Here is a 26,444-nt window from a genome sequence, read left to right as displayed (position 1 = left end):
GCAAGAGTGGAAAGGAGGATGCTGATGGAGATGCTGAAGGGGCTGCTCTGATGTCTAGAGGGGCTCTCCTAAGTGTTTCTCCTCTGAGACAACTCCCTCACAATTAAGGGAAAACACCTTAATTAGAATTTGCAAACAGGATGCAGTGGTTATCCCACTTCTTCTAAGAAGAGAGCCTTCATTTGAAACTAAGTATCATCTGGATTCCATAGACTATAAACACAATAGTTCGTTTCTAAGCCTCGAGCATTCTCTTCTACTAGGCATGAAGGAGGCATGAAGGTCTCACGGTGGGTGCTGGAGGCCACTGGTTCCAGGAGCATGTCCAGCAACTGATCCCTGCTGACTGGTGCATGAGGGTCCACCTGACCCAATGAATCACTCCATCATCTGGGGGTCTCACCTGAGCAAGGCCAGTCTGCAACCAGCAAAGAGAGGGCCAACACTGGTCTTATTGAGCAAGAGATGGAGCTGGTGGAGAAAGAGTAGGAGGTGAGCAGAAGGGCTGAGGGGCTGTATGAGAAGGGGTGAGGTGGGCTGGCAGTGGTCATCAAGAGGTTCTCACCCGGTGTTGTAGGATCCTCTCAGTGGCATTGAACTCTGAAGAAGCTGGGCACCCCATGTCCTCTGTGTAATGCATGTTGGTGACGGTGAAGTTCAGGGTGAAGGACACCAGGGTGAGGCCAGGGGCTGCAGTTGGAAAGGAAGAGAAAGATGTCCAGTTGGGACCATAATAATGACCAAGGTTGCCTGGGGCTCTGACCACGGGGCACCAGCAGTGAACTAATTACAGCCATGGGCTGAAGGAGAGAACATTATGGAATTCCTAAGACATCGAGAACCTTCACTCATTCATTCAGTGAGCATTTATTGAGCACCTAATGTATGAAAGCCTCTGTGCTGGGCTCTGAGGGGATGAATAGAGCATAGCATCTCAATGCTGTGGATCAGATCATTATGCTTCACTGGAAGCTGGGGGCTGTGCAGTTCCAGGAGGGGCACTGAGGCAGCATCATTTCAAGCGTGACCAAAAGCGTAAGTAAGAGTTAGACAAGAGCTGAGCAAGTGGTAAGAGTGCTCAAGCAGAAGCAACAGCCTGGGTTAAGGCCCAGCAGGAGGACAGAGTGGTTGCACTCAAGGAATTTGAAGAAGTCCTTTTGTTATGGCCGGGGGAAGTATACACGTGAGACTGGAGGGATCCTCTGAGCCCAGAAAGGGGACGCAGTGACCATGCAGCACAGGGGTCTGAAACTGATTAGCAGACCAGTGGAGTCATCCGAAGATTGTTAACCAGACAGGAATTATCTGGACATAGGTATATTGGGAGGGATGCTGCAGCTACTGGGTGGAGAACTGTAGGAAGCCAGAATGGAGGCTACTGAAGTCTTCCTAGCGAAAAATGCCAGTGGCCTGAATAAAGGCTGAGTGATGCAGATGCAGAGAAAGGAAGGACTCGAGAGAGATTCCAAAGGGAGAAAAGATGATTTGGTGATGGACGGATGAGGGAGGAGAGCAGGAGAGAGGGTCAAGGTTGGCGCCCGCTTCCCTGCCTTTAGGGGATCAGGAGAAAGAGCAAGTTTGGGAGAGGATGACGACTTCAGGGTCAGAGACTGGGTGACGTCCAGGAGGTGGGTGGACCAAGGGTCAGGAGCTGCTGTGTGGTGTGAGTTAGACTTGGGTTTTGGATTCTGAGCACTTAGATGATCCCCGAAATCCACAGAAATGGATGAGTTGCCTCAGGGAAGGCGAGTGAGCAATGAGGGAAGAAGTGATCTGGTACAAATGATTTTGGTACCAGTAAGAGCCTTCCTATCTGCGGGCATAGTGGAGGGGGATGGAGCCAGAGAAGACACTGGGAAGGATGTGGAGGTCACAGCAGCTGAAGAAAAGAAACATCAGGAATGATATCTAAAGTGTGCTATACCTTTAAGGGAATAGTGGCAGCAGTGGTGGCTATAGTTATAAAATGTGCATCACTCTCTATGCCCCATTTAACTTGGAGTTAGGACATCATCCCCGGTTGTGTGAGGAGTGAGAGGGAGGGTAATTCCTGTCACCTCTGACTCAGCCCACATTTCTATGCCTGTCCTCTGGCCTCCTCTACATCCAGATGGTGAGTGATAGTGGGGAAGGGTTGGCTGGTTGAGCAGCTGCTATTTTTAGGGGAAGGTTGGTGGTCACAGGTGCACAGAAGTCTGAAATACTCACTATTGTGGGTAGCGGCCGGGGCTGGATGAGTGTAACCTGTAAAGAGAGGGAGAGGTGTTGAGGAAGGAGGAAGGGAGAGGCAGTCAATGAAGAAGTAACTCGGCCATTGGAGAGATGGAGGCTGGACCATCACAGCTGTGGCTCATTAAAAGGAAGACAGACTGCTCACCTGGAAGAGACAAAAATCCACCCTCCCATCCCCAGAGAGGCAAAAGACTTACTCAAAGCACCATGACCCCGTGGAGGTCAACTCCGTGCATAACCTGCTGCAGCAGAGCCCACTCAGTGTGGAAGAGGGAGACCCACACCCAACACAGCTCTTTACCATTGATGCAGACACTGTTATTACAGAAGCTGGGGAGAAAATACCCCAAGGGCTTGGTTTGGGGACCTCATTATCCCTGAGATGCCAGGAAGGTGGCACCCACTTCTGGTGCTTTAACGGGTATTAGTCCCTGTTTTCTGAGGCTGGAGGTAAGGTGGGGATGGGGAGCGGAGGCAGTGGGCTCCTGGCCTCTTCCATTCCTAGGAGCTCGCACTCAGACAGAGGGTTGTAGAGATTTCTGAAGCCTCAGGATACTCACTGCTAGGAGTGGTGGTCCGGGTCTGCGGGGTGTAAACTGCACAGGTAGAGGGAGTTAGGGTGAGGAAGTGGGGGGATAGGGAAAGGGAAGAATGAAGAGGGAGGATGTGGGAGCTGTTGAAATGCAAAAAAAAAGATGGCAGCCCCTCACCATTGATGTACAGACTGTCCTGGTCCAGGGTGTAGGAGCCCAGCTGAGTGACACCATGGGTCAGCTGGCTCAGCTCCCAGTACAGCTGCTCTCTGTCCAGGCTGCAGCCCTCTGGGTCAGGGTGGTGGGTGCAGACGGCGTCCACTCCAGTGGCTGCCCCGTTCTTCTCAGGCCTGGGAAGAGCAGGTGAGGGGGATGACAATAAATAAAGTCCCTAGGGAGGGGTCCTGAGATCCTTGGGGGCAGGACAGGAAGGGGCCAGAGGAAATGAGAAGGCTGGTAGACAGATGAGAAGCCAGACTTAGATTCTCTGAGTGCACTGGCTTCTGGCCAGCCTGGGTCTGTGAATGGAGTCAGTAGATGGGAGAATTATTATTAAATTGCAAGGCAGAGACCTGCTTCCTCATGGCATGGAGACAGGAGAGCTCATACCGAGACAGGTGAAGAGCTGGAATATGGGATTAAAGCCAGTGGAAAAGGCACCTTTGTCTTAAGAAAAATTCTGGTGACAGAATTGAAAACCTAAAGGATATGGCCTCATTGGTCAAAAAGAGGGGAGGAGGGAATTCAGAAGGATGACCAGGCTAGGGGCCCAATCCTGCTGATGGGCTCTGCAGAATCTGGGGACAGTTAGCAGGGAGAGTTACAATCACAAGAGGCATTGGTCCTGGAGCTAGTGCCTCCTGAACTCCACCTCTGCTGAGGACATTGACAGGGATGGCAGGAAGGAAGTGAACCAAACTCCTGCTTGGGTCTGGGAGCACTTGAGTCAGCCCTGGCTGGTTATTCCAAGGTCTCACCTGAGCAGGGTCAGTCTGCAGCTGGAGTACAGGGGGCCCACACTCGTGTTCTTGAACAAGGGTCTAAGCTGTGGGTGAGGTAAAGGGAAGTAAACAGGTGGGTTGAGAGGCAGGGCAAGATGGTCATCCAGTGGGTGGGGCAAGAGTGAGATGGGTGAGGGTAGCACCGGGGGATGGGGCAGGAGTGGAGAGGTGGTCATCAGCGGGCAGGGCTGGTGTCAGTATGCAGGATGGAGGTTAGGTGGGCGGAACTGGCCTCGTGGGTGGGGCTGGCATCAATGGGCAGGGCATAGGTGATGTGGATGGGGCTGGCATCAATGGGCAGGGCATAGGTGATGTGGGTGGGGCTGCCATCAATGGGCAGGGCATAGGTGATGTGGGTGGGGCTGGCATCAATGGGTGGGGCTGGGTAGAGTGGGCGTGGCTCTCACCAGTAGCTGCAGGGACTTCTCTGTGGTGTTGAATTTCAAAGAGCCTGGAGGCCACATGTCCTCCATGTAGCGCAGGTTGGTGATGGTGAAGTTGACGGTGAAAGGCACCAGGGGTGGTTCTGGGGCTGCAGCAGGGGAAGGAGAGGAGAGGCCATGCTGAGGCCAGCTGAGATGGATATAGTAGGGGGCAGGGCGTGGGACCATAGCCCTGAGACCAGCAGCCATCTCACTAGAGACCACAGGGATGGCTGAGGGTCCTTGGGGTGATGCCAGAATCACCAGTGTGGACAATGTTAGACCATCACACGCTGCAGGTGAAGGAGGGAATGATTTGGAAGCTACAGAGCTTTGAAAGAGACAGTCTACAACCTTCCATTCTTATTTATTTCAATTCAATTGTTCACTTACTTTCCTCCATCCATCCACCCAACCAACATTTAGTGGCCATTTCTCTGTGTTCAGCAGACAACACAGAGGTGATTCACAGATGACTCTTATCACAATGACTTCCCAGCCTGTGTCCTTGACTCCTTCCCTCCCTGACAGCTGGAGATGTGGGCAGAGCCTTGTTGCTTCCTTCCCTAATTGGGGGGCTTCTGAAGACCACTGAGTACTCACCGCTGGGGGTGGTTTCTGAAGCCTGGTTTGTGTAACCTGCAGAGAGAGAGGTAAAGAGAGGGAGGAGGTGCTGGAGGTAGAGAAGGAATAAAAGAGGCATGGAGGGGGAGAATGCAGGCTCAACAATTCAGCAAAGCAAAAGTAGCCACTGCTCACCATTGACATAGAGACTGCTCTGGTCCAGGGTGTAGGGACCCAACTGGGTGGTGCCTCGGGTCAGCTGGCTCAGCTCCCGGAACAGTCGCTCTCTGTCCAGCCCAGGGCCCATGGGGTCAGGGTGGTGAGTGCAAACAGCATCCACGCTGGTGGCTACTCCATCTTTCTCAGGTCTGTGGAGGGAGGGATACAGGGGTGGAGATAAGGAGGATCCATCCGCAGACGGTTCTTGAGAATGTTGTGAGGATACTGAAGGGAAAGTTAGAAAGTGGTGGGGTTCTGTCAACAGATATTTGCTGAAATCCTTCCTTGGCTCCCTACTGGCTGTGGGTGAAGCCCAATGTCCCAATATGCATATTAGGGCACCCAGGCTTGCCCTGCTTACCTCTCCACCTTACCCCTTGCAGTTGAGTGTTTCTGCTCTGCATGCCCTCTCTACCTTAGACACTGCTCTCTGTTCCTGTTGTTCTCTCTCCCTGAAACACTCCTCCTGGCCCAGAGCTGTGTCTCCTGGCCATCACTTACTGCTCTCCAGGCATGAGCTTCGATCTCCGTTCTTCGTAGATCCACTACACTTCCCTAATTTCTCAGCACTTCAGTAGTCTCTCTGAGCCTCAGTTTCTCATCTATAAAATGGGTATAATCAGTACCCAGGTGTATCTTGTGAGGATTAAATCTGATGATATAAGTAATGTGCTTAGAATAGTATCTGGTACATCCTAAGCACTAGGTGAGTGCTGTGATTATTTTTACTTACCATTATTGTTACTATTAATTATATGCTTACATATTATATGTAACATATATTACAAACAATAACATTAATATACAATTAATATGTAAACATATAAATTATATATCACATAAATATATTCATATATAATATTATATATAATATATAACATATATAATAACATTAATATATAATTAATGTGTAAACATATAATTAATATGTATATATGTTTGCATATGTTTACATATAATTAATATAGTGCACTCTCCTTGATGGCAGAGTCTGTGATTTGGCCCCCATTGAGTTTTCAGAGCTGAGCACAGAGCTTGGACACAGTAGGTACTCAAGCAATGTCTGTGGAATGAATGAAAATTTGTGGAACTCCAGGCCAGGGTAGTGGAGGGTCCACTTTTGCTGTGGGTGCATCAGCATCCTAGGCTAGGCTCTAAGAAAGATGACTCCCTTCCATCCCTCTCTCTCCTAGCACTTCAGGAAGGGAATCCTTTCTCAAACTCTACTTTTGGAGTCATGGAGAGAATTCTGGGGAGACACCCACTGAGGCTAAACCCTTCCAGAGACCTTGGAACCGAGCCGGCCACTCATGCTCGGGAACCCCCATCACTGGCTGAACTAGTGCCGAGTTCTACACGTCTGCACCAGAATGAAGCAGAGAATTGCAGGCTGGGATCATGAAGAAGAGGAGCAAACCTATGGTCCTCTCCAAAGAAAAGAGGCAAAGCTTAGAGAGAAAAGGTGTGGGCTCTGTGGACACTGGGCTTGAATTCTGGCTCTACCGTGGGCAGCTATTGGCTCTGGGAAAGTTCCTTAACATTTTTGTGCCTTAATGTTTCACGGTAAAATGAGGATATTAATGGTGATGTTCAAAGAGTTTAGGGAGATGATGTACGGGAACCATATAACTCTCCCCTTGGATTTGCACTCCTAGGGGCTATTTGACAATGTCTGGAGACATTTTTGGTTGTCACAACTTTGGGGGACTGAGGTACTACAGGCATCCAGTGAGTAGAGGCCAAGATGCTGATAAATATACTAGAGTGCAGAGGACTGCCACCTACAGCTAGATTTATCTAGCCCAGAATGTCAATAGCGACCATGTGTCCAGAACCCCAAAGTCTGACACACACTAAGTGCTTGTTGTATGTTAGACGTCAGAAATGTTTCTATGTGGTGTGGGGTTGGAGGCATGGGGGGCTGTGGGTGTGCCCTTTGTGAAGGATCTGGGGTGCGTCCTTTAAGAAGGAATTTGGTGCATATTATCAAGTTGCTACGTTTTGTCATTTTGTTCCTAGTAAATAATGCACGGGAGATTTGAGGCTCAGGAGGATGGGAAGGTCCAGAGCAGGGCTTGGGAGCCAGGAGCCTGAGGGACAGTGGCTGTCCCAGGTGGGGAGCTGGAAAGGGCTGAGGTCAAAGGGAGGACCCAGCCCTAGAGGACTGTGGGCTAGAATCTCCACTATGCTTCACTGGCCTATCTTCTCTGGAGGTCTCACCTGAGCAAGGTCAGCCTACAGCCGGTGTAGATGGGACCGACACTGGTGTTCTTGAACAAGGGTCTGAGCTGTTGAAGAAGGAGAGGGAGGGGAGTAGACCACTGAGCAGGACTGGGGCAGAGCTAGGATGAGGTGGGCGGGGCATGGGATAGGTGGGTGGGGCATGGGATAGGTGGATGGGGCATAGGATAGGTGGGTGGGGCTGGCATCAGTTGGGAGGCAGGGAGAGGTGAGCAGGGCTCTCACCAGGCGCTGCAAGACCTTCTCTATTTTGTTGAACTTCGCTGAGCCAGGAGGTTGCATGTCCTCCATGTAGCGCAGGTTGGTGATGGTGAAGTTAAGGGTGAATGGAACCAGGTCAGGGCCAGAGACTGCAGTGAGGTTGGGAGAAAAGTCATGCCCTGAGTCACTGCCTGAGCTAGATTTAGGGGTCATGGGAGAGAGTCTGGATCCACATCCCTGTTGCCCAGTTCATTCACATCTGGTGCAAGAGGTCAGAGTGTCTCCTCCCAGAATGGGAAACTTTATTTTATTCTTCTGCTATTAGTAATGATAATAATAATGACAATAAAAATAGCAGCAATAATAACAGCTGATGTTTGGTAAGAGCTTACTCTATGCTATACTCTGTGCTAAGCACTTTCCATCCAGAATCTCATGTATTCCTCACACAACCCCTGGAGGGGAGTTCTGTTACTTACCCCCAACTGACATAGGATGAAAATGAGTTTAAGAGAGGTTAAGTCACTTCCCCAAGGCCACATAGCTATTTTAGGACAGAAGCTCAGACTCTAGCATTTGAATGACTTAGAGTTGAGTCTTGCCCATCTATCGGCTGTGTGACCTCAGAAAATCACTGAGCCCCCCAAGAACCAGTCTGTGTCTCTCTTAAATGGAGAAATAGCAGTGTCCACCTGCAGAGGTTGAAGGTCACACATGTAAAGCAGGGTCCGTGTTATGTGACAAACGATCAATGAAGGCTGCTGTCATTGCTTTGTTGTCATTGTTATTATTGTGTCTGCTTTCTCTGCTGACCCCTTTAGTCTCTGCCCTTTGGGAATTAGTCCTGGATTTGCCCTTGACTATTTCCATTCAATTATAGCAGAAGGTAAAGCTTTGGGAATTGTTCTAGAATGTACCATTGGATCTGGTCTCACTAACTGACCCTTCCAGGTCTCCTAAGGCCAACATGGTCACAAGTTGGTCCCTGGTAGGTCACCTGGGGTAGATTGTAAAAATGGCCACAAATTCTTCACCTCCCTGCATCTACACCCTTCAATGTGGTGTTGCAGCCCCTTCCACCAAGAGGTGGGAGTCTATTTCTCCACTCCTTGACTCCAGCTTGGCCATGACTTGCTTTGGCCAATGGGACAAGAGAAATGTGATGCAAGTAGAGGCGAAAAAAAGTGTTTGTGCACTGGGTCTTGCCCTCTCTGAGTGTTAGGTGCTCGATGACCACCATATGAACCAGCCAAAGCTAGTCTGTTGGATGATGAGAGGTCACGTGAAGGAGAACTGAGGCACCCTAACCATCAGTCAGGCATCCTCCAGAAGCAGAGTGACCTAGGAATCTGCAGGTGACTGTAGACACATAAGGAAGCCTGCTTCAGACTACAGGAAATGCCCAGCTGACCTATATACTAATGAGCAGTAGCAAATTATTGTTTTAATCCAGTAAATTTGGGGGTCATTTGTTATGTTGTTAGTAAGTAAGCTAACTGATACAAAACCTTAACAGAAAGCCAAGAATAGATTACAAGGAGCTACTCCTTCAGTCTGGGATTGAAAACCTGGAGTCACAGAGCTCTCCAAACCCAAAGATTTATCCCCCTGACACTGTCCCCTTGCCTTGACCTTCCTGTTCATATTCTCTTGTCCTTCTCATTGCTAAGCATGGAGGCAGGTGGGTGGGAAGGAGGGAGACATGAAGAGAAGGCTCTTACCTGTAGAGCTAGAGAAGGAGATTGGAGCCGTTGAGGTTCTCAAGGGTGTGGACGTCACAGAAACTGAGGAGAGAGCATCAGAAATGAGAATGACGCCATCTCATCCCTTGGAGATGCCAGAGACAGGGGACCCTGATGCCCAGCCTCAGTCACAGAAGGTAGAGGTGGGAGTAACCAGGACCCTTCCTCCATGAGACCCTGGAATTGGGGAGGAAGGACTAGCTGCCCTCACAAGGCATTGTAGAAGCATGGGGCCACATAGGGTTTGAACACTTACCACTGGGGATGGAGGTCAAAGCTTGTCTGGTGTAACCTGCAGAGAGTGGGTAAGAGTGAGGAAGGATGTTTGAAAGGGTTAAGGAAGGGATGAAGGGGCTGGCCATTGGTGGAAGAATGGATGCCATCAGGAGGTTGTGTCCCTTCCAGGCACTGAGTTGTGCCTCCTATAACTTTTCTCTGACTCTCCATCTCTCTCTGCGTGTGATGTAGCCCTCTGTGGGGAAGGGGTACCTCACAAAGAAAAGAGTGAGGAGAGAGAAATCTAGAAGCAGACATGGATGCCTCCTCTGGCCAGAGCTCAGAGCAGCAACAGAAGAATCCATCTGGGGTGCAGGAGGAGACCCCTGTCCCCACCAGACGCTCACCGTTGACATAGAGGCTGTCCCTGTCCAGGATGTAGGGACTGAGCTGGGTGACACCATGGGTCTGGTGGCTCAGCTCCCAGTAGAGCCGCTCCCTGTCCAGCCCGAGGCCTGCAGGGTCAGGATGGTGGGTGCAGATGGCGTCAACTCCTGTGGCTGCTCCACCGTTTTCAGGCCTGGGGCGAGAAAGACATGGGTGTGGGGATAGGACAGAAGCGCATCTCTGGTAGGACATCCTTTCATCAGCCCACTTGTACTTGGATGCCTGTTTATCTGCTCTCAGGCATGAGCCACTCACAAGAGAAGGGGCATCTTCAAGCCACAAAGGACCAGAGTGGATGTTTAGAGTCAGGCAACCATTGGTTCAAACCTTAGCTCTGTCATTTGTTGAATAATCCACACAAGCACCTCTGACTCAGTTCTCCCATCTTTGCAGCATGGATAATGCTATAACCACTTTGTTGGAATGTGATGGGATTCAGAAATGATTGATATAAAATACTCAGCCCTGGGGGCCAGCCCCGTGGCTTAGTGGTTAAGTGCGCGCGCTCCACTACTGGCGGCCCGGGTTCGGATCCCGGGCGCGCACCGATGCACCGCTTGTCCGGCCATGCTGAGGCCGCGTCCCACATACAGCAACTAGAAGGATGTGCAACTATGATGTACAACTATCTACTGGGGCTTTGGAGAAAAACAAGGAGGAGGATTGGCAATAGATGTTTCCTCAGAGCCGGTCTTCCTCAGCAAAAAGAGGAGGATTAGCATGGATGTTAGCTTAGGGCTGATCTTCCTCACAAAAAAAAAAAAAAAACACTCAGCCCTGGTGTCAGGTACAAGACAAGTGTTCATTAATTAATTAATTGCTTAATTAAACAAATGTTTACAGAGCACTCACAATCCCTAGAAAGACTGGACAGCAGCTCTGAACAGAGACTTATCAGCTCTCAGAAAGCTGATCCAACCCAATTTTTGGATCTGAGCATCTGAACATGAGACTCCGCATTGCAGAGACCTCTGCCCGCTGCCCACCTGTCTGTCGCATTACTAGCTCTCTGGGGCAGCAGGAGAAACTAGGCCTGAAGGGATAACCTGGGGGATCCAGCAGGTTGCACTGCCAGAGAGCATTACTGGGGAGAGATGGAGTGTCTCTTGTACCTCAGCAGGATGGAAGTGGCCTTGAGCCAAGCTGCTTCTAGGTCTGTTCTCCTAGAGACTTGATAAAGGCGCAATGTCAGCTGTTATGTCTGGTGATGCTGCTTATGGTTAAAATGGTTGATGACCTGCATCTTTTCTGGAAGGACCATAAATGGACATCAATACCTGGCAGGAAGCTACAGCTTTGGGCTTCCTTGGGCATGTGGTGACACTGGTAACTGGGCAGGTCTTTTACAAAAGATTGGTTCCTCTTTGGGACATGAGACAACTAACCCAAGGTGGCTTCAGCACCTATCCATTGAGATTTCATTTCCTTGCACATGAACTGTCATTCGGGAGGCCAAAAGAATAGCCTTTGGACTGCCCAGAAGGCTCTTGCAAAAAATAAATGTCCAGCGCCGTCCTGCTGGCGTGCTGTTTCCTGTCCATATCCTTCTAAGTGAAACTGAAGTCATGGATGGCCTATTCAGGTCTTGAGAGTCTGACTGTCTGATTGGATTTAAGATGACCTAGAGAGGGCAGTGCACAGGACTAGCCCCAGAGCTGGGAATAGCGTGAAGTAAGCAAGGACCTAGGCACAACATGTAAGGAGTGTTCCCTCTCAGTGCTATGCAAGTATAGTGTTAGCATCTCCTTAAATAAATTTTGTGCCCTAGGCACCTCACTTGCTCTGCCTAGTCTAGAAAAGGCCAGCCCAACAGACCCACACTTTACCACACCTCTGAAGGCAAGACAAAGAGGAAGAAGTCTCACCTTAGCGCAGTCAGTCTGCAGCCAGTATAGAGTGAACCAATGCTGCTGTTGGTGAACAAGGGATTGAGCTGAGGAGGAGGGAGTGGGTGAATGAAAAATTAATGTAAAATTAATCATCACTTAAGACACAATATGTTTGAATAAAACAACAGCTTCCTAATCATCTTATCTCACATTTAATTCTCTAAGGGACCCTTTGGGATAAGTGCTTTTATTATCTCTGTTTACAGATGAGGAAGCAGTACCAAAGGCAAGATTATGACTCCAAAGTCACATCACTAGTCTGTGGCAGTTCCAAGTTTTGAACCTGGACATGTCTGCCTCCCAAGCCCTCTGTATCCTCCAAAAATTGTAGCAAGGAGACTCAAGAGGGTGGAGAGGAAGTTGGAAAGGAGGGATGTGTAGCAGGGGGCTCTCACCAGGCGTTGTAGAACTGACTCTGTGGAGTTGTACTTGGCAGAGCCCGGCCGCATGTCCTCTGTGTAGCCCAGGTTGATGATGGTGAAGTTGAGGGTGAAGGGCACCAGGGCAGGGCCAGTAGCTGCAGTGGGGGAGGGGAAGGCGAGGCCATGCCCTGAGTCAGGCTTGGACCAGATGTAAGGCAAAGGGCCACTGGGACACAATCACTGCCTGCTCAGGGGACCCCATCATCTTGGAGATAACAGGGAGAGGGTATCATTCTCTGTTCATCTGAGGCTGGAGATGGAGTGGGGATGGGGAGTAAAGGCTGCAATATGTTCTGTTTTACCTGGTCCCCAGCTTTGGCCACACACAGAAACTAAAGATGGTGGTGTCTGGGTGTTATATAAACGAGCCAAAGGTGGAGCCTGTATATTAGCCCCAAGATCATTTATTTCTTCACAGCAGGCTGGAATCCATTAGCTCAAAAGCCTGCCAGGACCAAACTCAAGATTACACATCCAGTTGTTTTAAACATAGCCCAAACAAGCAGATTTTAGCCATTTTGAGCCCGCCTGCTTTGCATGCCCCATGAAACTGCACCCAACATCTGATGGCCATAAAAAGGATAAACCTTGTGGCTATAAAGAGCCTAAGCCACTGCTGCCCTTCGGAGCTGTCTAACTCAGAGTGACATCACCTAGATGATCCCCTTCTGCCCTGGGAGTTCCCTTGCCCTTCTCCCTTTCTGAGTAGTGACACCCACACCATAACCTCACCATGACCTCTTAAAGGTGTCATGCTGTGAGGGATCTCCCCTACACACAAACCTGTCAAAGCGGGCCCAATAAAGCTTGCGTGTGCTACTGCCATCTAGTGGTCATATCTTTTTCTTTAATCAACTCCAAAATCCCCCAAAACCCCTATGCGGACTTGAGCTGGTGTAAGACTAGGTGAGAAATGGAGAGTTAAGGACCGTAAGCTTGTCTTGGCTTGAGCCAGTTTCTTACTCCTACCAGGGAACCTTTGAGGACCCTCCTGGACAGGTTTATTCCTCATTTGAGATTTTGCATGAGGAGCAATTTGCCAAATAACATTTTTTTCCAATTTAATGAGTCACTTAATAAGACTTATTTTATGAAGAATTCCTCTCAAGTATATTCTGATTCAAGAGTATATAAAAAGAAAGCAGACAAAGCCAGAATCTGTTCTGATGTCCTTAAAGGTCAATGTCATGATAAAAAACAGGATAGGGAGGGTCTGGCCCCATGGTCTAATGGTTAAGTTCAGCATGCTCCACTTTGGTGGCCCGGGTTCAGCTCCCAGGCGTGGACCTACATTGCTTGTTGGCGGCCATGCTGTGGCAGCAACCCACATATAAAATAGAGGAAGATTTCATAATAAAAAGTGGGGGGAAACACACACACAAAACATTCATTAAATGTTGAAATGAGTCCATGGCAGTGGGCTCCGGCCGTCTTCCATTTATAGGGACTGGGACTCAGATGGAGGGTTGTGGAGACTTCAGAATCCTCAGAATACTCACTGCTGGGAGTGGTGGCCTGGGTCTGGTGGGTGTAACCTGCACAGGTAGAGGGAGATAGAGTGAGGAGGAGGCAGGATGAGAGAAAGGGAAGAATGGAGGGGGAGGATGCGGGACATGTTGAAATGCAAAAAAAGATGGCAACCCCTTACCATTGATGTAGAGACTGTCCTGGTCCAGGGTGTAGGGGCCCAGCTGAGTGACACCATGGGTCAGCTGGCTCAGGTCCCGGTACAGCTGCTCTCTGTCCAGCCCGGGACCCAAAGGGTCAGGGTGGTGGGTGCAGACAGCATCCATTCTGGTGGCTGCCCCATTCTTCTCAGGCCTGAAGAGGGTGGGTGAGGGGGAGGACAATAAATGGAGTCCCTAGGGAGGGGTCCTGAGATCCCTAGGGGCAAGACAGGAAGGGGAGAGAGGAAATGAGAAGGCTGGTAGAGAGGTAAGAACCCAGACTTAGATTCTCTGAGTTCACCGACTTTCGGCCAGCCTGGGACCATGAACAGAGTAAGTAGGTGGGAGAATTTTTGCTAATTTGCAAGTTCGAAACCTGCTTCCTCACGGCATGGGGACAGGATAGCTCACACTTAAGATAGGTGAAGAGCTGGAATTTGGGATTAAAGCCAGCGGAAAAGGAACGTTTGTCTTGAGAGAAATCCTGGGGACAGAACTGAAAACCTAAAGCAAATGCCCTCATTGATCAAAGGGAGGGGAGGAGGCAACTCAGAAGGATGACCAGCTAGGGTCTGAATCCTGCTATCGGACTTTGCCAGATCTGGAGACAGTTGGGGGTTTATAATCAGAAGAGGTGTTGGTCCTAGAGCCAGTGCCTCCTGAATTCCATTTCTGCTGAGGATTTGACAGGGAAGGAAGGAAGCAGAAGAGTAAGAAGGAAGTGGAACAAACTCCTTGGGTCTGGGAGCAATTGAGGCAGCCTTAGCCGGCTATTCCGATGTCTCACCTGAGCAGGGTCAGTCGGCAGCCAGAGTACAGGGGGCCCACACTAGTGTTCTTGAACAAAGGTTGGAGCTGTAGAGGCGGGAGAGGGGCGAGAGTAGGAAATCTGAAGGGTTGGGGGCAGGGCAGAAGTGAGCCGGGTAGGGCTGGGATCAATGGGCGGGGCTTGCATCTATGGGGACAAGGGTGGTGGGTCGGATCTGCTTCGGTGGGCGAGGCAGATACTAGGTGGGTGGGGCTTGCGTCAGTGGGCGTGGCGTGCGCCGGTGGGCGGGGCTCTTACCAAGCCCTGCAGGACTGTCTCCGTGGTGTTGAACTTCCAGGAACCAGGGCGATGCATGTCTTCCTCAAAGTGCAAGTTAGTGATGGTGACGTTGAGAGTAAAGGGCAACAGAGCAGGACCAGTGGCTGCAGTGGAGGTGAGAGAGACACACCCACTGAACCTACCCCGTGCTGGGTGAGCCTACGCATGGGGCATCATCCCACATGCATGTCTACATGCATTGGGAGGGTCTTCCTCCAAGATGGGCAGTTTCCAGAGGGAGGAGATCCCAGACATCAGCATTAACTGAGGGGCACTGGGGATGAGTATGAAAAATTGCACTATAGAGGTAAAAGCATCATCAAGCAGGAAGCAGACATATCTGATCCTTTGGTTGGCTAAAATCTAGACAGACATCCTCTTTTCCTAAGGTTTTTTTTTTTTTTAACCCAATTGTTTCTCTGAGATCCACCTATTTATTGACTTTTAAAAATTTGTTTGAAGAAACGCTTACATTGCATTTTTATGAGTCAGCCCCTGTTTTAAGCGCTTCACTTACTTTTAAACCTTGAGGGAAACTCTTTGGAAGGAGATAGTATTCTTATCCCCATTTTACTGGTGTGAAAACTGAGCCCAAGGAAGGTTAAGTAATTTGCCCCAAGTCACACAATCTATGAATAGCAGAGCATAGTTTGAACCCAGGCATTGTGGTCCCAGAGTTTGTGCCCCTAACTCTCCACCTGGGACCATGGGCAGGTCCTGCCTACAGTGGCGGCTCGTTCTGGCCTGACTGGTAAGTGGTCAGAATGCCCTCAGGATGCCCTAGCTAATGACTGACTAGAGACTCAAGTAAGACAGTGGTAATGATGGCTCATCTAGGGCCCTTAGCAGGGTCGATGGGTCGTATGGAAATCTACCATGGGCCAGCAGGAGGCCAGGAATGGAAAGCTGACCCTTTGCCCATCAGAGTCTGCTCAAGTCCTGGACCAGGACCTGTAAGAGGGCATTTTTTTAGGTACATATGTAGCTTATGTTGTTCCCTTCTTTCCTGGAAAGGAAAATGAAGTACCCAAGAGAGAGAAGCCCTCCACTCATACCTGCAAAACTCACCCCAAGACCATGCTGATTGCAATTCAATACTTATTTGTACACTCAATTCTTCATTCTCTGTTTTTCTTGCTGGAAGCCCATCAAAGACCAGGGCCCTTTCTATTCTGTTTACTGCTGCATGACCAGGGCCTTTTATACCGTAAGTGCTAAATAAATACTTATCAAAGGCATGAATGAATGAATCAATGGATGTGGCTCTCCACATGATACCTCCCACTGGCCAAGTGCAGGAGACCTTTGCAGAGAGGAATCCCAGAGAGGAAGCTCCTACCTATGGAGACAGGGACTGGGGTCGCTGAAGTTGCTGGGGAAATGGTAGAGGCCACAGCAACTGAGAAGAAAACACAGTGAGGCAAATATGGAGAAGGGAGGGCGTTTCCATAGGCATCCTCAGCCAAAAAGAACTCATCATGGGACCTTAAGACCCTTTTCTTTTTCAGCCTCAGGTCTGTGCCAAGCTTGTCTTTTCTGAACTGGGGTGTGAAGGTGGGGAAAGGCCAGAGTAGGGACAGCAGGGAGGGGAAATGCACCCCAGGGCAACACAATGCTAGGACCCAAATTACTACTTACTGCTGGGGGTGGAGGTCAGGGCCTGATGGGTGTATCCTGAAGAAAGAGAGGGAGAAAGAAAATGAAAAGTTGTAAGGATGGGGGATGGGAGGAAGTGGCAAGAATCAGGGGCTCTTTGGGTTTCTTTGAATCTATTTATTTAAGTAGTATTTATAGAGCACCCTCAAAGTGCAGACCCTATAGACAAACCCCAGAGAATGCTACTGGAGCACAGGGAAGAATTTCTATATCAGGTCATCTGTGGTCCATCCCTCCGCCAATCTGTCCCTCCTCACTTCTCTGAGTGTCTGATCCCTCAATATATCTCCAGAAAAGCTGTGAATGTATGCCTCTTCTTGAGGGAAAGAACCAAAGGTGCAGGCCAGTTTGGGACAAGCTCAAATCCTCCTCACACCCGAGAGGACAGGGGATCCAGAACATGTGTCATGAGCACAGAGCACACAGTCTGCAGGGAGACCCACGGGGAAGCAGGAGGAGACCCTGCAAGAATCACTTCCACTCACCATTGACATAAAGGCTATTCCTGTCCAGGGTGAAGGATCCCAGCTGGGTGATGCCATGGGTCTCATGGCTCAGCTCCCAGTACAGACGCTCTCTATCCAGCCCAGTGCTTGTGGGCTTGGAGCGGTAGGTGCAGATGGTGTCCACTCTGGTGGCTAATCCATCCTTCCTGGACCTGAGGAGGGAGGAACACGGGGATGGGGACATATGCAGGACTGATGATGAGGGAGACTTGCAAGAACGATAATCTGTAAAAGCCACACAGCTGAAATCACCTTCCTTAGAAAAAGAAAGAAAGGAAGGAAGGAAAGAAGAAAGGAAGGAAGAAAGAAAGAAGGAAAAAGAAAGAAAAGGGAGACAAAATATAAAAGATCAATAGATGAAGAAGGTGAATTGGGACTCAAGTTGACACAATGTTTGTTCATCATCCATGTTCCAGCCTCTTGGCACCTCACTCCCAGATTAGGCCAAGGCGGGGCGGGGGTGGGTACCAGGTGGGGAAGCCCCAAGATCTTGCATCACCTTTGAACACCTTAAATGTGGGTTAAGGTTAATGTGGGTTAACAGCCCCAAGGCCTATCCATGTTTTATTTAAAAATTTTCCTCCATACAGAATAATTTTGGAAACTGCAAAGCATTAACTCTTGGGAGATGTTCCACACCTTCTTTGGGACCTGAAGGAAGAAAGAACAGAAGCCTGAGAAGACAGGAACTGGGAGAGGGCTCAGTAGATGCAGCATCACAGGTGCCCAGAGCCTGCTACACTGGGCAGGTGGGGATCACGGATGGGGTGGAGGAGAGGAAGTGAATCTGGGAGGTGTGAATTGAACAAGAGAAACCTCAACTAAAGTGGAGTCAGGATGGCCTGTAGGGGGAGCTCTCATGCCCTATCACACATCGTCAATTACTCCAAACAGAAGGAGACAGATACTTGCATCTCTGACAGGAAGTACAACTATTGTACTACTGAAGGAAGATTTCTCTCCCTACCTGGCAACAGCCCAGCCAATGTGAAACTCCACGGCTCAGCCAATGAGAAACCACCATGAACTGTTACTTTCCCCCAATGGATTTTCTTTTAGAACAGCTCCTCCCTACTCCCCCTTTTCTCCATAACTGCAGCATCCTTCCCTTGTTCTCTGGCTCTGCCTATGGTTTGCCATAGCATGCACATCCTTAGTTGCAATTCCTTTGGCTGTTCCCGAACAAACTTATTTTGAGGGTAAAATAAGAGGCAAATTACCTTTTAAATTAACAGAGGCATGAGATATGAGCATCCATGCCTGGGTGTCTCACCTGAGTGAGGTCAGTCTGCAGCTGTAATACAATGGGCCGATACTGATGTTCTTGAACAAAGAACCGAGCTGGGGAGGAAGGAGAGGGTGGTAAGCAGGAGAAGGAGAGGGGGCCACACAGGGGTGAGGAGGAGTGGGCAGCAGGACTCTTACAGTGTGCTGCAGGACCTTCTCTGTCATGTTGAACTTTGCAGATCCTGGATGTCCCATGTCTGGCATGTACTGCATATTCATGATGGTAAAGTTGAGGGTAAATGGCACCAGGGTAGGGCTTGTGGCTGCAACAGGGGAGACAGATAAGAGAACCTGTCTTGAGCCTGCTATGGCTCTCTGTCCAGGCCCTTTTCCAGCCTCCCCTCACCCTCACACATATGAGGTCTCAGTCTCTCCACCAGAGGGCTCGATCCAGCTTGGTTCTTGATCCAAAGCAGGCAAGGACCACTGTTTAAGTCATGCCCAACAGCTCTTGGTATACGGAATGGGTTCTTCTCCCAAGAGCTCCAATTTTGGGGTACCTAATGTGACTCCCAGACTTTCCCTATATAGGCCCAGTTATGTGACCAGACTTAGGCCTCAGATTCCTAGTTATAATTTTAGTTCATTCATTCATTTGTTAAACAAATATTTATTGAGCACCAGGTATGTGTGAGGCATCATCAGGGCACTGGGCACACATATTTCTAGTTAGGAAAATAGAACTGATGTCAGGTATTTCAATAAGATGAATTTAATATAAAAATATAAATTTTATATTTATAAAAAATTAATATTTCTAAGAAATGTTTAATATAAAAATATTTTTTTAAACCTGAAAAGGTAGCATAGACATTAGCAAAATCAAGAAGCCTCTAGCCCCATAGGGCTGATGGGACAAAGGGATGAGAGAATGGCATACCAAGATTGTTGAGACCATGGAGGAGACACAGCCCCCGCTGGAGATGCTACAGGAAGCAGAGGGAGGTGAAGAAATATCCTGGCTCTTCTCCTGCCCTGCCCATCACTGTCCTACCAATGCCTCCCATTGGCTGAACCTAACAGGAAGCTAGTTAACAAGTGTGATGAAGCTTGGATCAAACTGGTGTTCTCAGTCATGACCCAGCTGAGCCTAAGCTGAGCCTTCCAACTCACAGATGCCTTCCCAGAAAACCAAAGAGCCTTTTGTGCATCATCAGGGGACCTAATTTCCTTGAATTCTGTCCCAGAATCCTGTGACAACTTCAATTGAATTGGTAGTGACTGCCTGGAGTGTTTTGTTGGTAAGGATTCTGGAGCTGTTTTGAGCTCAGAAAGAATAGATGCTATTATCATTAGTGATGTCTGCCATGGATGAGAGAATAGGGAGTGTTGGCACAGATACCATACAGTTGTCCTGGTTAGAATCTAACAGAATCATTAAAGATTTGAACCAGGTCAAGGAAGGACTGTTTCCACACATTACAAAAAAGCATATTTCATCCCTTCCTTTCCTGGGAGAATCCACATATTTCCTGTAGACCTACTATGCACAAGGCACTGTGGTAGACACCAAGGAAGCACAAAGGAGTAAGACACAATTGCTCCATGCAGCAGATTTACTCAATATTGGGGTCAACAGAAAAAAAAAATGTTCAAAAGCAGAGAAAACCTAAGCGTTTGCATTTATTAATAAATATACGAATTATTTTAAAGTAAGCAGCAGAATTTAAAGTGAGTAATAAATAAAAGGTTCCCATGCCTTCCTTGCCTATAATGATAGAAAGCTTTTAAAAAACCATATTAAATAATACTAGTTAGATGCTGAGCATAGCACTTGGTGCATATTCAGTACTCAAAAATATGAGATATTATCTGTTTTCTTTCTGATCACTATCATCATCACTGTCACCATCACTATCATCACCTTCACAATCACCGTCATCACCATCATTATCATCACCATCATTGTCACCATAACCATCATTATTGTCATCATCACCATCATCACTATCAACATTACCACCATCATCATCACCATAACCATCATTACCATCACCACCACCACCTTCATCATCGCTATCATTATTGTCATCATCACCATCATCACTACTATCATTATCATCATCATCACCACCTCCATCATCATCCCCATCATCCACACCACCACCATTACCATCATCAGCATCATTATCATTACCACCAGTGTCACCATCACCATCATCATCACCACCACCTTCACCATCACTGTCATTATTGTCATCATCACTGCTATCATTATCATCATCATCACTACCATCATCACCACCACCACCATTACCATCATCAGCATCATTATCATTACCACCAGTGTCACCATCATCATCATTATCATCATCACCACCACCATCATCATTTTCATCATCATCATCATCATCACAATAATATAAGTTCTATGAGACAGCGATTTTTTTCTGTTCCATGTTCCCTGCTGTATCCCCAGGGCCTGGTACAGAGTAGGTGCTCAATAAAGGTTGTGGGTTGACTCATTATCATTAGATTTACTATGATTTTCATCTTTATTTGAGTGGTTAATGTCAGAGATGTTCACGTTCCTCAGGCACTCTCTAACAGATGCGCCATTGATTGATACTTACCTGTGGGGCTGGAGGAGGAGGATGGAGTCCCAGAGGTTCCTAGGTCCACGGTTGAGGTCCCAGGAGCTGAGGAAAAGCCCTCATCAGTGAAAACAGAAAGGCACTCACATGGCAGAAATGCCAGCAGGAGAGACTATGTATTGGGCTTGCTGCATGTGGGACTTGAGCTGGGATTCTCTCTGGGAGTAGGGCAGAAGGGAGGGTAAATAACTTGTGCCCTCCCAGGAGCTCCTTCCCTCCTGGAGAGGACATAAGTGTGCCTGAGGAGGGGTCAGCTTCTTCCCTGCCTGGTATGGGGGGCACTGGACATCAGCGGAATACTCACTGCTGCTGATAAGTGCAGAACTCTGATGGGTGAAACCTGTAGCGAGAAGGAGGGAGGATTGTGGGTCAGGGTTAAAGGAGAGGTGGGGGACCAAATAGGGGTCAGGGATACCCTGGTGCAATGGAGGGGGTTTCATGGGGCAGAGACTGTTGGGGATTCTCTATCAGCACCCACACATCATGAAACAAGGCCCTGAGGGTGAAGTCAGTCCAAGATGAAGAAAAAACCATAAGGTCCAGACGTGAATCAGCACATCCAGAGCACATAGCCAAGCCCCTACGGGCCAGATGGGGTGTGATCTCAAGTTAGAGAGCAGAGGCCGCCCAGTGAGGAGGAAAAGACTCCGACCACAGAACAGCTGCTCACCATTGACATAGAGGCTGTTCCTGTCCAGGGTGTAGGGGCCCATCCGGGTGACACCATGGGTCATCTTGCTGAGCTCCCAGTACAGCTGCTCTCTGTCTGGTCCAGGGCCTTCAGGGTCAGAACGATGTGTGCAGATGGCATCCATTCTGGTGGCTGTCCCGTCCTTCTCAGGCCTGGATAAGAACCTCCACACGGTTGGTTCAACTACCTTTCCATCTCTTCATCATTCCCTCCCTCTCTCTGCCAGCCCTTAAGGCAGAATCTTGGTAAGTCCTAGTTTACAAGGAAGTTTCTGCCTTCAGGGAGATGCCCTCGACAAACAAATAACTAGGATACCACAGAACTCCAGGCTTCCTGCATGCCTGGGAGAGAAGCCTCTGAAAGCACTGGGTGAGTGACAGATACAGAGAAGGTGCTATTGATGGGGGTGAACAATCCTGGAAGATGCCAAATGAAGCCATGACATCCAAGTCCCATCGCAGGTTTTGATGGACACAACAAGGTGCCTGGGGTCATGCTGTAATGGGTGACAATGGCCCTACAACATGTGACCACGACATAGCTGATGATATTTTCCTGCAGAGAGTTGCAGTTTTCAAATGGAGGGATAAGAAGGCAAAAGTCACCTTCTCTAGATCCTACATACCAGCAGGGCTGGGACATTTCTAAAGAGACTCAAGGGATTAAGTGGCCTGAGAGAGAAGCCTTTTTGGTGGGTCTCTGAAAGTGTGACTTGTCCAAAGGAAAGTCTCTATGTCTCAGCACCCGTCTGCAGCTACAGGACATTGACCCACCTACCCACCTACCCAGTCACACACTATTATTGGAGAGAAAGGGGCTCCAATGTGCCAGGGCCATGGATGGTCGACCTCCCATAATAACAACTACCCTCTATTAAATACTTAGTATGCAACATACCTAGCACTTTGTATTCATGATTGTGTCATTTAATCCTCAAAGCATTCCTATGGGCTGTATTGCTCAATTCCCACAATTATTATTATACTATATATTACATATAACACAATTATATATAATATTAATATAATATATATGATATAAATATATAGATATACAAATATATATTTAATGTACAAATATAATATTTGTTCTATATTTATTTTAAATTTTATATTCTATATTATTGTATTGTATATTATATATAATTTTACATAATTATGGTATATATAATATCTATTATACCTACACCTAATATGTATGTATATATATTAGAAAGATAGATAAGGTATAATGTATAATTATACCTGTACTTCATGTATATATATACTTTATATATATAGCTATACTTTGTACATATATAATATATACTTATATATATTCTATGTATATAAATTATATATATATATTAATTATATATGGGGGCAGAGAAGGCAATGATGCTTAAGGGCTAGGAGTTTGGATCCAGAACTCAAAATGCCGGGTTGCTCTGTGTGACGTGCACAGCTACTTGCTCCCTCTGAGCCTCAGTTACACCTTCTGTTCCTGCTTCATGAGGCTGTTGAGAGGACTGATGAGATCAAATGTAAAGTAATAGCACAGTGCTTTGGGTCTCAGGAATTGTTCGCTGCCGGTATTATTGTTGTCATGGTTGATGGTTGGCATCCATAAGCAGTGGTTGTTCCAAGTATGGACAAAGTCAGGGAGTCCATAGGTTAGGGTCCCACTCTTCTGTTAGGTTATGTTCTTGGGGAGGGTCTCACCTGAGTGAGCTTAGTCTGCAGCCTGAATAGAGGAATCCCAGACTACTATTCTTGAACAAGCCTTTGAGCTGTGAGAAAGGAGAGGGGAGGTGAGGAGGAACCGTTGAGGGAGGCCAGGAGAAGCTCGGGCATTGGTGAGGTGAATGGGGAAGAGGTGGTATGGGCGGGGCATGGTGGAGTGTGGGGGGGGGGGTGGCGGTTGCCGCTAGTGGGTGGGTGGTGAGTGAAGTGGGTGGGTCTGGCACCGGTGGGCGGGGTTCTCACCAGACCCTGCAGGATCCTCTCTGTGGTGTTGAATTTCCAGGAGCCAGGGCACTGCATGTCCTTCTCATAGTGCAGATTGGTGATGGTGACGTTGAGGGTGAACTGAACCAGGAAAGGGATTGCTGCTGCAGGAGGGGAAGGAAAAAGGAGGCCATGTCTGAGTCAGACCTGGTCTGGGCTCTAAGACCACTTCTGAGGACAGAGATGGAGGGTCCAGATCTGAGGAAGCAGGGTTCAAAGTAGGTGGATGGGCTATTTTAGGACCAAAGACAGGGCTAGATAAAGAGGAAAGCAAGATGCTGTTAAATGCAGTAGCATGCACATCCATTAGGACAGCTATTGTTAAAAAAAAGAAAAAGGAAAATAACAAGTGGTGGCAAGGATGTGGAGAAATGGGAACTCTTTTGCATTTTTGGTGGGAAAGCTGGTGGAGCTGTGATGGAAAACAGTTTAGTGGTCCCTCAAAAGGTTAAAACATAGGATTACCATGCGATCTAGCAATTTCACTGGTAGGTAAATACCCCAAAGAACTGAAAACAGGGAGTCAGATACTTGAACACAAATGTCCATAGCAGCAGCATTCACAATAGCCAAAAAGCAGAAACAACCTAAGTTTCCATCAACAGATGAATGGATAAGTAAAATATGGTATATCCATACAATGGAATAGTATTCAGCCACAGAAAGGAAGGAACTTCTGATACATGACACAACATGGATGAACCTTGAAAACATTATACTAAGTGAAATAAACCAAACACAAAAGGACAAATATTGTATCATTCCCCTTACATGAGGTACCTAGAATAGACAAATTCATAGAGACAGAAAGTAGACTAGAGGTTACCAAGGGCTAGGGGTGGGGGTTATGGGGATTTGGTGTTTAATGACTACATAGTTTCTGTTTGGGATGGTGAAAAAGTCCTAGAAATGGTGATGGTTGCACAACACTGTGAATGTACACCTAAAAATGGTTAAAATGGTAAATGCTATGTTCGTTTCAAATCCCCTCTCAGCCCCTTCCCAGCCATGTGACCAGAGGCATGTTACTCAACCTGTTTGTACCTCCATTTCTTTAACTGTAAAATGAGGAGAGTCATACTTGTAGGGAAATTATGGAGGTTAAATGGCTGTTTGTCAAAGAAATGAGCGCTTTTCAAGGGCATTATGCTGAATGAAAAAAGTCAATCCCCAAAGGTCGCATGTTGTGTGATTCCGTTGATATAACAGTCTCAAAATAACAAAATTATAGAGACAGAGAACAGGTGAGTGGTTGCCAGAGGTTGGGCTGGGTGAGTGTGATTTATGAAAGAGCAGCATGAGGGAGATCTTTGTGGTGATGGAACAGTTCTGTATCTGGATTGCAGTGGTGGTTACAAAAATTTGCCTATGTGATAAAATGTCATAAAACTACACACACACACACACACACATACACAGACATGTAAAACTAGTGAAATATGAGGTCTGTAGATTTTAACAATGTCAATTAACTTCCTGATTTTGGTATTGTACTACAGTTGTGACAGATGTTAAGGATTGAGGAAAAACTGGGTGGAGGATATAGGGAATGCTGTACTATTTTTTGCAACTTCCTGTGAATCTATATTTTTTTCAAAATAAAAGCTTAAAAATAAAAAAAAGGAACAGCACACAGCCTGGCACATAGCAAGTGCCAACCAACACGGTTATCTTTTATAATTATTATCAATTGTAATTGCATGTTCAATTTCAGTCTCTCTCAATACAATGTAAACTTGATAGGGGGAGGGACACACCTGACTTAACATCTTATCTCCTCTGCTTAGCACAGAACACATGCCCAATAAATATTTGTCGAACTAAATTCCCCGGTAGTCCCTGTGCTAAATGTTCCTACAGACATTCTCATTCAATCTTCACAATGACTTTATGAAGTATTATTATTCCCACTGGGCAGGTGAGGAAACTGAGGCACCAAGAGGGTAAGTAAATTTCCCAAGGTCAACAGAACTGGACAGATGAGGAGGTCCCATCCCCTGCTCTTGAGGAATTGAGAGCAGAGCAGAGGGTGCCCGTGGCAGCTCCAGGTTCCCTCACGCAGCTTCTCTCTGCAACTCCCAGGTCCTAGCTTGGAGGCTGAATACCTTGACTTCCTAGAAGGTGTTGGAGAGAGAAGTCACCTACCTGTGGAGCTGGAGAAGTGGGCTGGCACCACTGAGGTCCGTGGGAAGAGCACGGAGGTCACAGTAGCTGAAGAGAAATGATTTGAAGTGAGAATGGGGATTCTGAGTGGGGTATGGATGCCACTGTGTACATCTTTTCTTTCCAGTCTGAGCCATTGAATGTAGGGGGGGTGACAGGTCCTCTGGCTTCTGCCACCGAGGCCCTGGAGTGGGGGGATCGGTTGCTGTCCACAAGGGGCCCAGAGCACATGGTCATCATGGTCCTGAGTACTCACCACTGGGGGTAGGGGCTGAGGTCTGATGGGTGTAACCTGCAATGAGAAAAAGAGACAGCATTGGGCTGCAAGCAGGGGAGGCCTGTCCAAGATAATCCCAAGGCCCACTAGCTCCCACCCCCAACTGAGACTTCAAGTCTGTACAGTTCCATCGTTATGATTTAGGAGCAACTATATCTTGCTCCTAAAGGGCTGAGAAACCAAAGACCCAGTCCCTGTCTTCAGGGGCTTGCAATTTATTTGAAAAGATAACTATACCAACATTTCTAGAACATGGGTTTGCTAACTGTGCTTCTCAGGGTCTAGAGGGGATTTTGAGATGTTGGTGGGGAGAAAGATGAATAGCCAGATTCTTGAATTGCCATTGGTTTCAGACAGAGGGATATTCTCTTTCATCTGTCTGGAGAAAGGCTTTTGTGCCTC

At 47.9% G+C, this 26,444-nt stretch overlaps 1 protein-coding gene across 1 annotated transcript in view; it reads right to left on the bottom strand.

The window, feature by feature from the left end:
- LOC131394231 (mucin-16-like) overlaps positions 1-26,444 on the bottom strand; it is an 88,783-nt gene that overhangs the window by 21,365 nt on the left and 40,974 nt on the right. Inside the window, exons 16-45 of the mRNA XM_058525449.1 lie at positions 26,022-26,057; positions 25,748-25,813; positions 23,582-23,706; positions 23,318-23,385; positions 21,597-21,769; positions 21,231-21,266; positions 20,906-20,971; positions 18,471-18,595; positions 18,319-18,386; positions 17,025-17,197; positions 16,522-16,557; positions 14,863-14,987; positions 14,584-14,651; positions 13,778-13,950; positions 13,629-13,664; positions 12,103-12,224; positions 11,684-11,751; positions 9,779-9,951; positions 9,412-9,447; positions 9,135-9,197; positions 7,438-7,562; positions 7,192-7,259; positions 4,948-5,120; positions 4,792-4,827; positions 4,174-4,298; positions 3,743-3,810; positions 2,943-3,115; positions 2,793-2,828; positions 566-690; positions 404-471 (exon numbers count right to left, since the gene is read on the bottom strand). Of these exons, the coding sequence (XP_058381432.1) occupies positions 404-471; positions 566-690; positions 2,793-2,828; positions 2,943-3,115; positions 3,743-3,810; positions 4,174-4,298; positions 4,792-4,827; positions 4,948-5,120; positions 7,192-7,259; positions 7,438-7,562; positions 9,135-9,197; positions 9,412-9,447; positions 9,779-9,951; positions 11,684-11,751; positions 12,103-12,224; positions 13,629-13,664; positions 13,778-13,950; positions 14,584-14,651; positions 14,863-14,987; positions 16,522-16,557; positions 17,025-17,197; positions 18,319-18,386; positions 18,471-18,595; positions 20,906-20,971; positions 21,231-21,266; positions 21,597-21,769; positions 23,318-23,385; positions 23,582-23,706; positions 25,748-25,813; positions 26,022-26,057 (2,833 nt within the window). The remainder of the gene's footprint in view (positions 1-403; positions 472-565; positions 691-2,792; positions 2,829-2,942; positions 3,116-3,742; positions 3,811-4,173; positions 4,299-4,791; positions 4,828-4,947; positions 5,121-7,191; positions 7,260-7,437; positions 7,563-9,134; positions 9,198-9,411; positions 9,448-9,778; positions 9,952-11,683; positions 11,752-12,102; positions 12,225-13,628; positions 13,665-13,777; positions 13,951-14,583; positions 14,652-14,862; positions 14,988-16,521; positions 16,558-17,024; positions 17,198-18,318; positions 18,387-18,470; positions 18,596-20,905; positions 20,972-21,230; positions 21,267-21,596; positions 21,770-23,317; positions 23,386-23,581; positions 23,707-25,747; positions 25,814-26,021; positions 26,058-26,444) is intronic.

The sequence above is a fragment of the Diceros bicornis genome, chromosome 30 (assembly GCF_020826845.1).
Source record: "Diceros bicornis minor isolate mBicDic1 chromosome 30, mDicBic1.mat.cur, whole genome shotgun sequence".
In the NCBI taxonomy this organism is placed as follows: domain Eukaryota; kingdom Metazoa; phylum Chordata; class Mammalia; order Perissodactyla; family Rhinocerotidae; genus Diceros; species Diceros bicornis.
This window is presented reverse-complemented; position numbering and strand designations above follow the sequence as displayed.